The 18018-nt window shown below is 38.7% G+C and overlaps 1 protein-coding gene across 2 annotated transcripts in view; it reads left to right on the top strand.

Annotated features, from left to right (window-relative positions):
• Positions 1-18018, top strand: part of fibcd1b (fibrinogen C domain containing 1b) — a 106955-nt gene that overhangs the window by 24628 nt on the left and 64309 nt on the right. The window contains exons 2-4 of one of the 2 annotated variants that reach the window (XM_020921898.1): positions 2495-2578; positions 7459-7938; positions 14969-15128. In XM_020921898.1, the coding sequence (XP_020777557.1) occupies positions 2495-2578; positions 7459-7938; positions 14969-15128 (724 nt within the window). The remainder of the gene's footprint in view (positions 1-2494; positions 2579-7458; positions 7939-14968; positions 15129-18018) is intronic. The other variant, XM_055153686.1, reaches the window with a different exon arrangement.

Genomic DNA, 18018 nt, shown 5'->3' with positions numbered 1-18018 from the left:
TATCCTATACCTTTGAAAAAAAAAAGAAACATTTTGTCATGGTAAGTCTCATGCTGTTTCATGTTATCAAATCAGCTTCAGCCGTAAATCAAGTAAAATATTCTGTTTAGTGACAATGTTAACGCCTGTAGATGGAGATTAGGACTAGATAAACAGTGTGAAGCGTCATGGTCACAGTGGGACCACTGCCAAAGAGGAGCTCCTCACATATCTTTATGTTTATACAGAAAGAAAAGTCCCAGTGTGAGGCATTAGCAGGCTGGGGATGAGCAAACCAAAGCCCTGATACGTGCTCCTGCTGTAATAGGGAGACGCTGCGAGGGACCTGCTCTGTTTGATATGTGTGCATTGCCTCCTATGTGTTTACTCCTGTGACAGATACGGCTGCCTATCTTTACGCCTTTCCTATCTCTAATGGCGTGTTGTTCTTTATGCGCAGCACATTAAAAGCAGGGCTATTTTTTACGCCAGCCGTTTAAAACAAATTCATTTCCATTTAGTTGGCCGTAGACATGACTTGCTAGTTTGTTTTATCACTGTGGAGTCTGTGTTTATTTAGTAATGCTATCTGTGTAGCTGCTCTGTGCATGGCGCGCTCAGACAGCTGCAATGTTTTAGGCAGAACAGACATAGATTTCTATCGCTGACCCTAAGGCGCCTCATTAGGATTCCGAGCACCTCTCCTCTGCACACTCTTGCTTTTCTCTGTGCTGTCTCCTACATTCAAAGAGGGAACACTGATAGTGGTTATTAGTGAGCTTTCATGGGAGAGGAGTCATGATGCGTTTGCGCAATCATGATTTCTACTAGATATGTACTATTTATGCTATGTTAAAGGTATAGTATGAAACTTTCTGGAGGTGACATGGCACCTGCTTGATTCCATGGAAATAGTTTTTTTTATTTTATTTATTATGGATATCGATTGTTTATCCAGAGAAACTGGTGGCTCTGCCAATATTTTTTGGCCAATATCTTAGCATTTACTACAAACTCACACACATTAATTTTTACCATAAACCTATAAGGAAGAAGTGTAGTCACGTTTTGTGCAATTATCTCTTCAAACTACAGTATTTCAGTAAAGCTTCATAAGTATTCTTGCAGTGGCAGTTCCAAAACAAAATATGGGCCTGTGCTGGAGATGTAAGGCCAATAGCTGATGCATTAAGAAGTGCAGTCTATCTCTATTCTCCATGGAGACAGATAAGTTTTATACTATTATTATGGAAGATATTATGGTCAGTGGAACAACATTTCCATGGGAAAAAGCAGTGTCAGGTTTGTGGAGATGCAAGCCTGCTCACAGTGTGTTTTTCAGGAGAAATAAAAACTAAACATTGTCATAAGCACATAACTAAAAAAAAGTGTATATATCAAGTAGAGTTAGAGTAAATGTCAGGAGTCACTATTATTCTTTTTTTCAGTGAGCAATAGGTCACCACCTTTTATCTGTTTTCTTCCATACAAAAAGACAACAGAATGCACTATTTTGTTTCCTACAGTGACTAGATTTGTGTTTTTAACAGGTGGCATGCTAAAATGTTTTTATAAAAAAAGCATTCAGGCTGTTGTTCATCCCCAGTCTCTTCTTTCACTGTGGCCACATGTGTGTTGCTTTTATTCCAGTATCATTGTCCCAGGCTAATTGACCAATTCCACTTGGGGAAAGGTAATTGTTGAGGTCATTGGATGGGGCTTTCAAAGAGCTGCTTGAACGCTCCCGCTTTCATAATTGCGGCTTTTAGCCACAAGCTTGCTCATACATACCTGGCATACATACAGGAAGCATTTACATGACACTTAATAACACCCTCAACACCATAACACCATCTTTGAACTAATTTGTTGTTTTTGATAGATATTCAATATAAATGTGTATTTTGTGGGGTTTTATAATATGATTTACATGCTTGTATCCCTGGTTTGTGGGTAAACACCAATCAAAGATAACATTATGATGACTTACTGGAGAAGCAGATTTTAGGATACAATAGGTTGTCTTAATGTTGTACAATTTGTTGATGGAATAATCTCATCTAAGTCTAAATTTACAGGTTTTGAAAGAAATATTGAATTTTATGATCCATTGCTATTAAATCTTGTCAGTATTTGTTCAACATTAGGTCAACAAATTCATCATAATCTTGTTATGGCATGAAGTCCTTTTAAGTGACAGCAATCACATCTATTATTTATGGCATAATAAAACATCCAATATTTTTTTTTGTGCAATTGTCCAAAGCAGAAACAATGATGAATCATAATAAGGAAATTAACTACAAGTTTGCCCAGGTTGCTTAAAAATAATATGTTCTGATAGAAATGTGTTACAAAACATAATGCAAGTAGTCATGGTGTTTTCTTTAAAGCTTTCTGTATAATAGTGGATGTGTGCATGTGTGTGTGTGTGTGTCCATGTGCTTGCATGTCTGATTGCACATGTGACTGAACACACCCCAACAATAGTGCCCCTGTCTGTTTGTCCATGCAGAGTTTCTGTGAGTGTGTGCCCAGCTCCTCCCAGCTCAAACACCGCTGGTCAGGCTCTGAAACAGCCAGGGAAACACCGGCCAAGGTAAGGCCTGTTGTTATCCGCCTATATCTGTCTGCTACAGCATAAATTAAGACAGACTGGTCTCTATGATGTTGATGTAATATATTATCACAATTACCATGTTTTAGTTCATATTTTCACATTCAGTTCCAATTTTCAAGTTAATGAAGAAAATTTAGTGTAAAATACTCATAAACACACACATTGTTGTTCATTGTAATGCATGTAAACACAACTGATTGACATGAGATAAAAGCATGATTATAGAATCTTGACTTGCATGATGCATGGTGGATAAAATGGTTACATATATTGTGCAGTGGTCAGTAAAGGTGCAAAATGTAGGTTTGTTTTAAGTCATTTTTGAGCACCAATTAAGACCATTTTCCCGATACCACTTGGCTGGTTCCAGTTGAGTTCCAGCTGCGAGTGTCCAATTATATCCCTTTGGGAAATTTGTCAAGTCACGCTAAAATAAAATAAAAAATATGTATTTAAAGATCAAATGGGGAATGAGTTATGCATGGATAATCACTGACAACATATTAAGAACCCTCATGATGTAAATACTTTACTGGAAAATACTGCTGTATTTATAAAAGTGGTTGTTTTTGTCTCTAAGCTCAAGGCTAATCAAAATTTTAAAATAAGAAAACATGAATAATAAAAAAAAAATACAATTGGACTAAAGAGAAATCGTTTTTTGTAAATTCTGTGACTCAGTTTAAACATAAATAATACAATTTATTTTAGGTTAGAAGAGTGGTATCCTCTGGTGAACTATTTGCAATGTACATCAAGTTTGTAATTTGCTGTCAGTGATTATCCATCTCATTCACTCATTGTCTGCTGCAGTTTATTTTATTTTATACTAGAATGGTGGTGGAGTCATAACATTGTCACTATATCATTTTAAACTTTAAAGTTGTTGTTCAATTATTTTAACATTCAGGAGGTAAAATGTACACCTGTAGTGCATTCTATCTAAAGTAAAGTAAAATAAGTAAATAAAAATAAAACTGTAAATATATATATAGAATCACTGAAGTGTTTTCTTCATTCACTTTCCTCAACCTGAAACCCACAAGAGTTACGCAGTGAATTTTGACTTGTTCACCTGTGATGGCTTCAGAACTATTCCAGTAGCATTCCTATTGCAATCTCTGCAATCCTCTCTGCCTGATGCGGTGATGGCAGTGTGAGGGATTACTGCGTATTACACTTTACACATATCACCATCAAGCATGAGAGATGGCGCAACCTCCTCTTAGAAGAACCCAACACACACACACAGATACAGACAAGAATTAGAATGGATTAAGTCTTGTAGATTTCTTTGAGCAGAGCGATCGTGGCTTTATCAGCAAAAGGGCATGAATGTGGGAGTGTTTTGAAAGCAGTCATTTAAAGAATACCAATCTTTAAGTTGTACATTAATCAGCAAGGTCATGGGAATTGAATAAACAAATCAAGAATAAGACAATAACAACTGTTTTAAATTGCTTCATTTTTCAGTTTGTTTATGGCTTGAGAGTGCATATGAGGCATGTTCTGTTATGTTTAATTAGTATATGATTCAAAATGAGGATGTGGCCCATAAAATGGTTTCATAACATATATACAGAGCCATGTGGATATTTATATTTTGAAAGAATACATGCTGGTGAAAATGGAAAGAGACAGCTTGCATAGCTCCTGCTGGTGTCCTGTTTATCTAATGAGTGGACAATGCTTTTGGTCTGAGTATTGTCTGCCAATGTTTCTATGTGGGTGGACAACTGATGATTTCCATGGGGAAGGATTCCTCTCCCTGCAAACCTCTGCTCTCCCAGCCAACACTGGCCATTTCCCTGATGTCCCCTGAATATGGCATGGGTACTGAGAAGATGTGACGTCAGCCTCTAATTACTGACTAGCCCCATGCTGTGAGAGTGAGAGACTCATTTACACAAATACTGTGTTAAGAGGCTTTCTGTATCCTGTGCATTGTTACTGCACTAGGCCAAGCATGCTTTTGGCTAAATATATTCTATTGGCACATTATCCAGGTTCTCCTGATTTTTTACAGTCTTGTTTTCTCTGCCGAGGAATTACCTATTTACCTGCCTATTTATGTTTCACTTTGTTTTGGGTTGGTTTGCCAGCTGGATTGCAAGATAACCTATAATGTAATTTGGACAACATTTTCAAGAAAGTTCTTTATTTGTTGGGTATTGTGAAAATGTTTTAAAGGGTTGTAAAGTATTGCACGATCATATTATCTACTATATCAGGAGGTCAATACAAAACAAATACAGTTTTAATCCAGTTCAAGTTAGATAACTTGTAAAATACAGTCCAACATTTTGAGCATATCTGAGTAAATCTCAGACATTCTGTACTGAAAAGCACCCAAGGCTGTGCCCATTCAGCGTGTTTACAAAATAAAGCAATTACTGAAGTGTACATACTGCTACTAGACAAAAGCACTCCACATACGCTTGTTTCTAAAGACGTCACTCTGCGAACATTCACCAATCAATCAATCTCAGACATTTTTGTTCATCTAAAAAAATACAAATAAATCTTGGACTGTGTTTTTTGTGTTTGTCCTCACACTAATTTAATACATTTCTAACAGGTATGTGCTGACTCCAATGGCTAATACATTTTCAAGAGGCCTGTGGCAATCACACTTTTATATACCTCCAGATCCCAACTCTCCTCACTTTTCCCTTTACTCCTGCAGGTCTAACCCTCCTCCTCCCTTTAGAGCCCACCCCTCCTCCCCTCTCACTCTCGCCTTTAGTCTTCCAAGCACTGTCCAGTTTACCAGGTCTGTTTTAGATGTTAGTGGCATGTGGATGGAGTTTAGGTGTTTAGTGCCACTTCAAAGTGCCAAGAAAACCATGGCAACAATTGTAAATAACTCAGGCCCATTTGCAGCAGGTGTATGAAAGGAAAATTATAGCTGTCATGTTTTTAAAAAAATAAATTGTTTGAGAAGTTGCTAGAGATTGCCTCAAGACATTTTTCTTATGTTTTGTTATTTGATTGTTGAAAGGTATTGTGTTAACAAAATAAATGCTAGGGGACGATACTGACATTTAGGACAGTCAAAACACATCAATAATATGTGCTTTGGCATTTTTGAAGTCTTCTCTCAGATGAAAGTAATTCTATTCACAAAAAGTCTCTGCACTGGCTTTAGTGTCAGTTACCCGCTTCTAGCTTCTTGGAAAAGCTTATGAAACAAAACACGGTTAGCACCACAAGTCAAAGCACCTAAAACACTTGTATATGCAACATTTGGTTTAATCTCTGTTTTATAGCCCATAATATTTCACAAGTAAAGCTTTGGGGGAAAGCATAACATGCATAAAGAACATAGTCAGCTGCCTATTTTCCTGCTCAAATGGGATACCCTCACGTTACTCCAACAGTTTATAAACTTGCACAGATCTGCGGGATAAAGTCACTATCAGTTCGACATTAACTCAGTGTATGGTTGTATAGATAAAAAGTTTCTATACCTTTATATTGCAAAATAGTCAAGCAAAACTATGCAACAATAAAACCTAGAAAAGAACTGGTCATCAGTGACAGCACAACTAAAGAATACACATTTTACTGGGATAAGCACTAGAACATGAATCATGTATATCATGTATAACACTAGATATTCAAGCTTCTGTCTGACCTTGTATGACTCAATCTAATCATCATTTATTTTTGTGCACCAATACTGAACAACTGTCCAAACACTGAATTTAGCTAATAATATATATAGCTCTTACTGGTAATAATTATAATGCTGATTTATTCCTAATGACAAAAAACATGTTGACCAAGTTGTTTATATTATAATCCACATGTGGGTCTTTCATTTGGGTTGCAAGTTTCGATGCTGAAAACCAGTTGGTTTAAAGACTCTCTCTGATGTGAAATATCTTTACCTAAACTGACACCATCTTTAATCAGTGCTAGTGCAGCCTCTGCAGAAGCCTAGCAGTGAGTGAATTCCGGAGGTTCTGAGCGTTTGCATGAGGCATGGTATGTCCATATACTTACGAGAAAAACATCCAAGATTCCTCTATATGCAATTTATTTTTTAAACTGTAAGAGCACAGGGTACCTACAGTTAAGAATATAAGTACTACTCTATCCTTTTATTATACCATAAATAGACTGCAAACCCACATTTAGTATGTTGGACAGCACTTCTCCCAAGGCTAAAGGCTGTAGATAAACATGGCACAATTGATCTGCACACATCAGGGGAACCATAATGCTTCACTGTTAAAGCACACCATTAGCTGTGTATTAGTGTGGACCAGTGTGCTTGGGCATTTACATATTAACAAGCTGGCACACGTACTTTTCCATGCACACTGCAAATATAGTCATACCTGCCCACATATCAGAAAACAACACTTGGGAAATGAGTGTGGAAAGAAATCTCAGAAATAGCTCTCTCTCTGTTGCTTCTTCGTCTGATGATGCTCAGTATATTAATCATGTATGTGGAGAATGTACAGTCCTCTTCATCACTGATTCTCTGAACTGCACACAAACAGTTAGATCACTGGGACCTTTTGAGATGTATTTCTGAAAAGAATGGATGTTTGATGGCCAGGTTATTGTGGTCCAGTTATTGTTTTATACTCTTGTAATTTTTCATGTCCTTTCCACCTTTGTTTAATTTTTCTTGAACGTTTTGAATTTATATTGTTCTTTAAAGGAAAAATACAAACAAGAATATCATTAACTTTACATACAGTGTCTCTTACTAAGTATTATTTTATGCTCGAGCTTGTGTGGTATGCAGGGATTGGTACTGAAACAAAACTTATAGGTAAATGATCATTTCATCTTGCTCACACTTTTTCATTTCTTTGATCTCTCCCCTCTTTCTCTTACAGCGGATGAGCTGCAGCTACCTGCTCTGCACCATCTTGCTGTTTGTGGCCGTACTGCTGGCTGTCACCGTCACTGGCACTATTCTCTTCATGAACCACTACCAGGCCCCGCCCATGTCTGATGGCATGCCGCACATCTCCAACAATCAGGAGGAGGGAAATGCTCTGGTTACTATCGAGAGGGGCGATGGGTCACGCATCAACATCTTCATTGACCCTAACTGCCCCGATTACAACAGTAACTTCCTGCGCCTGGAGGGGGTGCAGACCTCACTGCTCCACTCGCTGACTGACCACGACTCGGACCTGAAGTCAGTCAAGGGCCAGGACAGGGCTCTGCTGGTCAGCCTAGCGGAGGAAGTGGCCAAGCTGTCGGCACACGCAGGGCAGCTAAAAATGGATTATGAGTCTCTGCAGAGGGGACAGAGCAGCCTGAGACAGGACATCAGCACTCTACAGACGGAGCAGGGGCGGCTCATACAGGTGAGGGCTGTGTATAAATAGTGCGACTTATAAATAGTCCACAGCACATCGAGAAACAATAGAAGGCTGGAGATTGTGTTTTGAAGCTCATGTTGAAACAGATGTTCATTATACGTTTCTGTGAATTAGGTGAAACATAACGCATATGTACCTTTAAACTGCCTGTAGAAGGTTGAATGTTGCCATTTAAACATGAAAAATGGGGCCAAGCATAAAGATGGGGCAAATTTGACAAGCAAAATTGTGAGGGGTGAGTGACTGAGTCAGACCATCTCCAAAACCATAGCTTGTGCTCTTGTTGGGTGTTCCTGGTGCATCTGTCAGTAGTCTAGGAAAAGAACAATGGTTAACCCGTGACAGCTGATGCAAAAACACCACATAAGAAAAAAATGTGAAATTATTATTGCCAATTGCGACATAATGTATGGTATGTATGTATGTATGTATGTATGTAATAATGCTGTGTCTATTCACCTAAGTACAAATCTGTGTACAGTAACTTAATCCACTGGAGTAGACATGTGTCAGAGCCAAAGCCATGGCATGGAGTCCTGTACTGGAGTGCTCACAGACTGGATTCTGGAACACCTATCAATACACATCGATTGTAAAACCAGCTTAAGATGGGTGACACTTCACTGGACAGAGGGCTACTCCTGTGGCAGCTGTAATTTGTCCTCTTCCTTTAACTGAAACTCTAATCAGTCTGGGATCTTAAGCCTACCTGACCATGCTCCATTCTTTAACACACCAACCAAGGCCCAAACCTCAGTATTATTCTACACTAACAAAGACATAGTGTGTATTTTAAGCTCTTTTACATTTTATCCATTGCAAACAGCTATACTCATCTAAAATGGCTCAGTTATAAAAATGGGTTCATTGATTTCCTGTTCAAAACTGTAGAACTGAGAAGACTGGACTGTACAAGCAATAGATTGTCATTTAGATGTTTCTAATGTTGAAAAAAGGCCTACCTGACATTTTTAAGCCTACATATATAGGCATCATTGGTAGAGCATTCAGATTCACTGGTTGTCGGTGCGATTCCAGCTCCCACAGATTAATGCAGTTGTTGTGTCCTTGGGCAAGACACTTAACAATTAATCCACCTTGCCCCTCTGAATCCATTGGTTTATGAATAGGTGAGTGGTTCCTTGGTAAACAATGAATACACAATTTGTTCAGTTCTAAATATCTGATAAAATACAATAACTAAGTGTAGCTCATTTAGCAAAAGTATGTGTCTTTTATTGTCATTTTTACCGTCTTTTTGACCTTTTCACTGTCTTTGTTGTTAATTTAGTGGAAAATAATGTATCTGTTATGCTAAAAGTAATTCACTGGGCTTAGAGGTAATTACATTCAACCATAAGACCATAAGTTCCATACAATGCAAGCATATTCTGTTAAGTATACAACAGCTTTTGCACTATTTGTAAAGGTGACGATGAGTGGGAAAAGACAGCCTTGAAAGCAGTACGCCTTACTTACTTCCTTGAAAGATGAAATCTTGTTTGTTAAATAGAAATGCTTTGTGCAACAGACAAGGTTATAGTTTCAAAACATCAATTTTATACACGCAAAGTATATGATAAACTTGAGAAGTCATAAATGTATTGCATGTCATTTCATAACAATGTACTGTGATCAGGATGATTTTACAGTGCATGTGTTCTTTATAATAATATGATGACTGTTTTATTGTGATAACTCTGAGAAATCAAAATCACAATTTGAATAGTTCTAATAAGCAAATCACAGTGACTAATAATTTTATGTATTTTTTTTGCAAACAACATTTCTTATCATCCAAAAAAAAAAAGTCTTTTTCAGTCTTTCTAATGTTAAAGGTCTTATTCACCTTATTTGGGCCCGCCCACTTTTGTTTCTAAGTGCTCCTAAACATGGATTCTATATGGACGACTGAGGTATTTTAACGACATAGGTTCATCTGTGTAAAATGTTCAAATTTTCATGTGCACCAGCAAGTGAACACTGCTCTGATTCTCGGGTTACCTTATGAAAACATACCTGGGGTTGTCTTTTTTCATTAAAATGCTCTGTTTTTCATTAAAATGCTCTATTCCAGCTTATAATGTCATCAAGTGGTAGTTTTCAAGTGACCAGCTACCTTTTACATTTTATTCAGTAGAGATGGGAGCACTTCCTGCATAGCCACATGACATCAAAGAATCTCTGTTGAACAGAGCGTGAGAGAAGAACTCAGCCTGCATATGCAGAGTTTGTATGTTAAACATGTGTGAATGAAGCAAAACACAACTCCAGATATGTTTTTGATCAGGAAAAAACATTATAACATAGATCATAAAATAATATGAACCCATTAAAATATGATAACATAGAGCCAGTAGCGTAGCATAGTTGCGCAAGGCCCCGGTGCAAGTCTGGCATTGGGCCCCCTCCTTCCAGCCTACGCCATCTCGACCCATCCGTGTGAGACAAACATATATTCACTTTCCATAGGATCTAACTCTACAGCTTAAGCCTTAATGTAGAGTTAGTTTCTCTATACAGGTTGAGGTTTATTAAAAAACAATAAGGCCTGCCACTGGTTGTAAACATTAAACAACAGCCTCTCGTCAAAACCACCCCTGAACAACATCACTGAAAGAAGCAATCAGACAAGAAATAGCCACGCATCAGGCAGCACCAGGGCTGTAGTGGGCATGGTACGAGGGTACGCCGTCTAGTACTGTCCTATAGAGACCTGAGACTTGAAGGACCGGGACTAAACCAGGACTAAACCAGGACCAGTGGCGGCTGGTGGTATAATTTTTGGGAGGGGCACCAAGGCCAAAATTATGAATATATATTATGAATAATATATGTATTATATATAGGCTATAGTATTATAACAAATACCAGAAACAGACATTTTGGTTACTATTGGCTGAACAATATCGATCAGAGCACAATGAACAGCCAAACGCAAACTTTACGCAACAGCACAACGTAACACGCCGCTCACACCCAGACCCAACAACGTCAGCAAAACTACAATAAGAGGCTACGATCACAACATGAACACAGATGCCGCTCCTACAACACACGGCAGAACAACCAGAGCAGCTCCATCGCACCTGCGAGCTCATTTATGCACTATTTAACTATTAACACTATAACACTATTTACCTGTGAGGTTTCATGTTCAGATTTGCCACAAACTAATGAAAACCAGCCTCTTACCTTTTCTAGAGACTGAAGCAGAGTGTTTCTTCTATTCACTGTCCCATTGGTTCTGTCTCCAAAAGTGTATTGTCCAATATGAAGAGATGAAATTGGTCCAAATCCTGGTCCAGTCTGGTCCGTGACGCGAGGTTCGGGAGTGGAGTGCACGAGCGGTTGTAAAATTAGTCTTAATCCCAATTCCCACTTAAATGAAAGTTACGGTCAGTCCATATCAGCACCAGGACACCAGGTAGACTTATGCCTCTGCGCGCTATGCTCAGGTCAAACTTTTACACCCAGAACGAGCGGGCAAAGGCGGGTAGAGCAGCGAGTGGCTGCCCTGGCCCCGGCGGCGGCAGGGAGAGCCCCGGCCCGGTAGCAACTGTCCCGGGTCCTGGCGGTGGGTCTGTCAGTGTGTCCGCTCTTTGGCTCTCTCCTCACCATTTCCTTTGTGGAGGTTTAGGCTAAAGTAGCTAGCTGTCACTAATTGTGAAGCTGCTACGAGTTGACGCAGCAGGTTGACGTGAGTGACAGGACAGTTGTCCAATCACACAACACTAAATAAACAGAGACTGTGATGTCATTGATCTGGGCGCTAAAGTTTGTGCCCTCAGCCCGAAGTGAAATGTGCAAATCAAAATAATTTTAAAATAGTCATAATAACGACCTGTGCTAGGGGGTGGGGCACCAGTTGCCGCTAGGGGGGGCCACCGACACCATCTGTACGGAGTTTGGGGAGACGGGCCAGTCCTAGATCGCGATGGGCCCTCAAAGTTCCATGGGCCCCGGTGCATCGCACCGCCTGCACTGCCGAATGCGTCTACATAGAGCTGAGGGAACATAGAATTGACCGCCTTTCTGGGCAGGTTTAAGATATGCACTTTTGAACAGAATCCAGCTATTAAGGAAACTGCAAATCCAGTCATAATTGCAATGTTTGTCAGAAGAATCGAATCAAATATTTGCCAAAATTGTTCAACCTTAGATCAGAGCATTGCCATGGCTGCAACTTTAGCAGATTGGCATAGCCATTTTGTCAATTGATATCTTTTTGTTCCACAAATAAGAGTAAACTGCTTATGAATTGTGGGATATCCTTGCACTGTACTGAACATATATACTTTATCTTTAGTGTACTATAAGTCAGCATGACATTTCAGCATGTGTGGAAGTTCCATGACAGATCTCATATTTATTCATCCCCTCTTTCACATGTCCAGGAGCGGTTCATGTGTGCGTTTATTTTACAGGCCCTGACCTCACACTTAAACAAAGCCCTTTTTATTCTGTGTCAAGTGAAGTATTTATTTCCACCCAACATAAGCACCGGCGTAAATATAACAGTGTGTCATAGGTTATACTTTAAGACTGACAGCACACTATTGAAGGATGTATGTGCCATCCTGCTATTCTGCACTCCATCTGTCATGCTGACTTTGCTCAAACAGGGCCGTCAAGAAGTCACGGTCAGAAGTGTGACCCTAGAAATATAAATAATTGGTAGCTCTCTTACTGTGTGGGTGACTATAATGATATCTTGCACTAGATACAGGGATAATACATGTTTATGAACTTAAATGCCAAATCAGACAGTGGTGAGTACGAAGTCTTTTTTGGAGCCTTGGCTTGACTGGTCATGTGTGTGTTTAAATGTTTACTTTGTGACTGTTCTGGAAGAGGTCCGTCATCTGCTTGTGTCCAAGGAGATCTTATTGCCTTATCTGGAAAGTTCTGCAGTATGACATTAAACATATCTGTCTCCATGGATCAGATCATAGCACTGGGCAATGTATAGAGTTCTAATATCTGGAGTACTGATCCTACTCCATGTGAGAACATTTTTGTGGGCAATAATATTTATAGTAATTAAATACATGCTAGATGGGTGTATTTATAAGGCCATACTAAGGAACATTTCATGCAAAGCAATAAAAGCTTCATGTTCCATGAAAAGTTGCATAGTGAATGTTCAATCTTTCTCACCTTTTTTGTGTAAAATTTGCTTGCAATATTTAAAATATTTTTTTAACTGTTTAAAAGACATACATAGCCCAAAAGAGTTATATTTTTTTATTTTCCTGCTCATTCTTGCATGTTGAAATTGTCCCTAAAATCTGCCACCACCAGAGCAAAATTGAGATATTGGTAATCTTTCTTTTGATTGTTAAATATTTTATTTAGTCAAGCACAGAGATAAAGCACTTCATCTACTTCTGAGCAGAATACAGATATCTTTTTATGATACTTTGAAGGTTGCTTCTTAAGGGTGTGCCATTTCAAGAACATCCATGTGAGTCAGACCAAAAAAACAGGTAACTGTGTTTCAACCTTGGTGTGACTTTTGAATAGCAGACATATTTTACAAGCGTTCATTATCGGGTGTGCAGGGCTCATGGAGGTTCAAGATGTTCAGACATAAAGCACTGGGCCCTTTAAAAGGTTGCAGCTGTATTCATCGTGTGCTACACAGAATGAAGGACTGTTATCAGTGAATCGTTTCGAACAGTATAAATGTGCTCAAGGCTTCAAATTATTTTAACTAGCAAAGGCTGCCCAGGTCAGTAAATACAGACCATTTTAGCAGTTGCTTTCTTTTTTCTACTTCTCCTGTCCCAAATTAGTCAATAGGTACATGCAGGAACATGCCGCACTGGTTTGGATAGAATGACTCTTATATGTGCTAATTATTATAGCTTTTCCGCATTCAGTAAAATATGGATTTTTAATGTATTTTTTTCACCTCACTACATTCATCCATTCTGAAGAAAAAATGCACATAATTTTGGTCTAGTAAGGTATCACCAGTCTTATTTGTGAATAAAACATGCTATCATGGTGAGAGAATCTAAAGCATTTTTAGCTTTAGTCTGAGAAGCTTACTAAAAGACTTATATTCTGTCAACACAAGTTTGCATTTAGCATATAAGCAAAGCTAAAAGATTATACTCAAACTTGCTTCAGCCTTTTCTCCTTCTTGTGTAGTATTGTGTAGTTTTGTGAGGTCTGGTCATATTCCCATTTTGTGCATGTTAAAAGACATATAAATACATCTGTGTGTGTAGGTTTGGTCCCAGTGCCCAGGTAACATGATTGCAGTGCAGACTGCAATGCCTCCAGGGTGTGCTGCATACTTATTGAGGCCAGGGAGAGGCCACCAGAGGTTCTGTCTAATGCAGTTATAACACCTGAATATAGGTGCACTTACCTTACCTCCAAGACCTCTTATGTATGACTTTGAGCACTGTAATTGTTTAGTTTTTGGAGAAAGAGAAGGGAGGAAACTTGGAAATGTTATGATTGCTGTTGTTTTTAATGGGGTTGTGTCCAGCAGCTGTCTGTGCATGCTAGCCTGGGCAAAACGTGAGAATGACCTTTGTGTAATGAACAGCACATAAAGGGCTGCAGGTAAAGAGGTGACCATCAGAGAGGTTACTGTTCTCTGCTGGTCCTAGCACACACATTCATCACCAGCCTTCCCACAGGGTATGCTGGCTTTAGACCATTCACCACCGCATATTATGGGATGGGTTGCCATGTGGTGCCTTTGCTACTCTGGGCACACTTGGCACGTGTTCATTACACAGGGCACCTTCAGGACTATAATGTGCCAGTGCTTCATATGTTTGAGTTCATTTTTTCCTGATGCTGGGCAGTGTGACAAAGCAATCAATACTATCAATTTATTACACTTTCACCTCCTGGACACACTATAAACCTTATTTACAAGTTAGAATTGTGTTTCTTTTTTATTGTAATTTATTTTTGGACTTGTGTTATTTTCCCCTTAAACAAAAATGTCAATGTTTGACACACATGTTTAATCTGCTTTTTGTTGCAGCTGCTGTCTGACAGTCAGGTGAACATGGTGAAAGTGGTGAACTCAGTGAGTGACGCTCTGAATGCCATGCAGAAGGAGAATGTGGGACTGAAGGCCCGAGTCAAGGCAGACCTGCAGAGAGCTCCTGTGAGAGGAGCGCGCTTCAAGGGCTGTTCTAATGGTAAGAGCTCCAGTGTGTCCACAGCATACATGTGTGTAGTGCATGTGACCCTGTGGTGCATGTGCACTGTCATATAGCCCAGCACATATGTATGCATGCAGCCGCACTCACACATATCAGTATTCACAGAGACTCGCCTCATGCAGCTCGTCCAGTATCCTTGGTGCAGATCTCAATGTTTTTTACAGTACATGAGAAATGACTTGCACATTCACTGGGCTCTGTAGCTGAGAGTCAGACCCAGGCCTGAGGCATCATCCCATTGGATGCTTTTAAGGCAGGCGCACACTGTTGATGGCATTCCCCTGTCGAATTTCACTTGCATAGGTAGCCAAAGATCGCAGAGTGAAGGCCACTCGTGTACAGCATGAGCTCACCGTAACAAAGATGAAGGCTCCAGCACATGCCTTATGCATGTACAAGAAGTTTAATAAACCTACAGGCATTCATGCAGTACTCCTGAGGATACATTTATACACTATACACTTCACTTGCACCGAATTTGAATGATTTATTTACAGTTTTTACTTATGACACTTTGTAGAACTTGGTATTAATATTGTATGTATGCTGTGGTATATACATGATGTTTTGACGGGTAATTGTATGGGGGTTTGTGACACTATTCTACTGTTACTAAATTTATATTTCTTGAGGCTTTGTTTCTCTGTTGTAACAGTGATAGTAAAGTGCCTCTAAACTTCTTTCAGGTTGTAGAAAATCAGTAGTGTTACCTGATAAAATCATATTTTAGAAACAAGTTACATTACAGTTAGTTACTTTTTTAAACAACCACTATTCTAGCAAAGAAATAAATAAAATCATTTTATTTTAGTTAGCATTTTTGAGGATCCAAATGATGACACTGATCATTTGAGTAACACTTGTATTTATGCCCAGTATATGCTGATTTAGGGAAGGCAAACTACATGAAGTTGTCAAAATGTTTACAGCAATACAATTATGCGTCTATGAGCTGCATTACAGACAAGTGACGCGTTAATGCTGTAATCACTTTAAAAACGTGGTTTGCATTATGTTATGGTATAAACGTTGAGCTCATTACTTTAAATGCCTCCAATACAGTACTATCTCAGACTTTATTAACTTTTCATCATCAGGTGTTTTTGTATACGGGTTGCTACTCCTACTGCAATATACTAGTATATTAAACTACAGTAGTCTACCATCACTCAATTTACCATCTGCATCTCCAATTTTACCATGTATATCCACCAGCTTGTCAACTTACCTTTGTTGTTTTATTTCTTCATTTTTCATCAATTATTCAAAGGCTTTTCTTTTAGGGATCAATGCTTTGAAACTGTATATCTGTTCAGTGTACTGTAGTTAACCCTGTGAAATCCAAAACATGCTGGTTTTATATATATTATATTTTTAACACCTTATAAAATCTGTGGAAATGTGGAAAGCATACTCTCAAAGACACTAAAACTCTTTGTAAAAGAGTTTTGTAATGATATATTAAACTCTGTACCGCTGGGCATTTTCAGCTCACTGTTATTTTATTCAGTAAACAAACCATGCATAATTCTTTACGACATTTGCTCCCAATTAGCCCAGAACAGCGGCTATGACTACAGCATTAAGATTTAAAGAATACATTGCTGATTGATTCATTATGTAGTGATGCTTGAAAATCTTGTAGGTTTCATGCAAATATGCGGTGATTGCTTCACTCTGACCCAGTTTAAAGTGGTAATATCCTAAAGCATGGTAAATGTCAGGAATAATGCTGCACCACTAACTTCAGCACCATGGACAGCGCTCCATTTTCTCAGAGCTGCTGCATTCAAATCACTATTTAGTTGAATCTTCTTGTGTGAGTGTTTTCTGAGGTTACAAATGAGTAGCAGAAAGATAAGCTCACTGTGTCATGGCCGTGCTGCGTTATTTCATTTCTCTATGCAGCCTTATTATTTTCCTAAAGCCACAAAAAGCCCTATTCAGCATCTGTGTGTACATATACGTTTTTAATGAAGAAGCTGCCACTCACTTGGCTATGGTTTTATATAAAAATATATATTTACAGTTTATGTACTCTGACAAGCCATGGGCTGTTGCCTGTCCAGAAATGTGTTTGATTTACCTACACCAATATTATATCTTTTGAATTAGAAAAAATATTGCATAACATAGTAGGAATAATATAAAAAAACATTAATACAGTTTATTAAACAAACAAACCAGCAATAGAGAAATTCTGGTTTTCCCCTTGACCAGTTGGTAGTCATTAAATATTCCTTAGTTTTGTGAGTTGTTTTACAATTCATAAATAAATAACAGGCACCCACATGTCAATGCACAGACATGTGGTTCTTCACCTGTGTCTCCCATTGAAACTTGGATATGTTTCAATGGGACACCGGCTGTGTTTGCAATACACTCCCACAAGAATGCATTAGCTTTTCAATGTTGTGTACTTCCACAGTTGACAGCAGCGAATCTCTGAGGAAAGAAACTGCAGCATCTGTTTGAGCCGGATGAAACCACTGCGGGAGTCCTACTTTCACTTCAGACACTCACACATACAGAACTTAGCATCACCCCAACAAAACAAGCTTTAACTAAACAAATTCTGTCATGTTGCCAAGACCTTTTCAAACTCATGGATAAGGTACAACTATACAACATGTTTGATTTAAATAGACCAATGACATTAAAGGCCCCATATCACACGACACTGACTCCAATGAGTTTTTAACCATGTTAGGGTTAGTAGAGATGGGAAATTCCAGCGCTGGAATCATCCAGATTATTCTAATGAAGGTGTATGGATTTTAAAAAAACACAATGGAGTACCACATTATAAAATCATAACGTAGAACAGAGTGTTTTGTATTTGAGAGAAGAACTTAGCCTCATTGTG

This window comes from Boleophthalmus pectinirostris, unplaced genomic scaffold (genome assembly GCF_026225935.1).
Source record: "Boleophthalmus pectinirostris isolate CB_2022bp ecotype Guang Dong unplaced genomic scaffold, ASM2622593v1 HiC_scaffold_18, whole genome shotgun sequence".
Classification (NCBI taxonomy): domain Eukaryota; kingdom Metazoa; phylum Chordata; class Actinopteri; order Gobiiformes; family Gobiidae; genus Boleophthalmus; species Boleophthalmus pectinirostris.
Note: the sequence above shows the minus strand (reverse complement) of the source record. Positions and strands in the feature narration are given on the sequence as shown.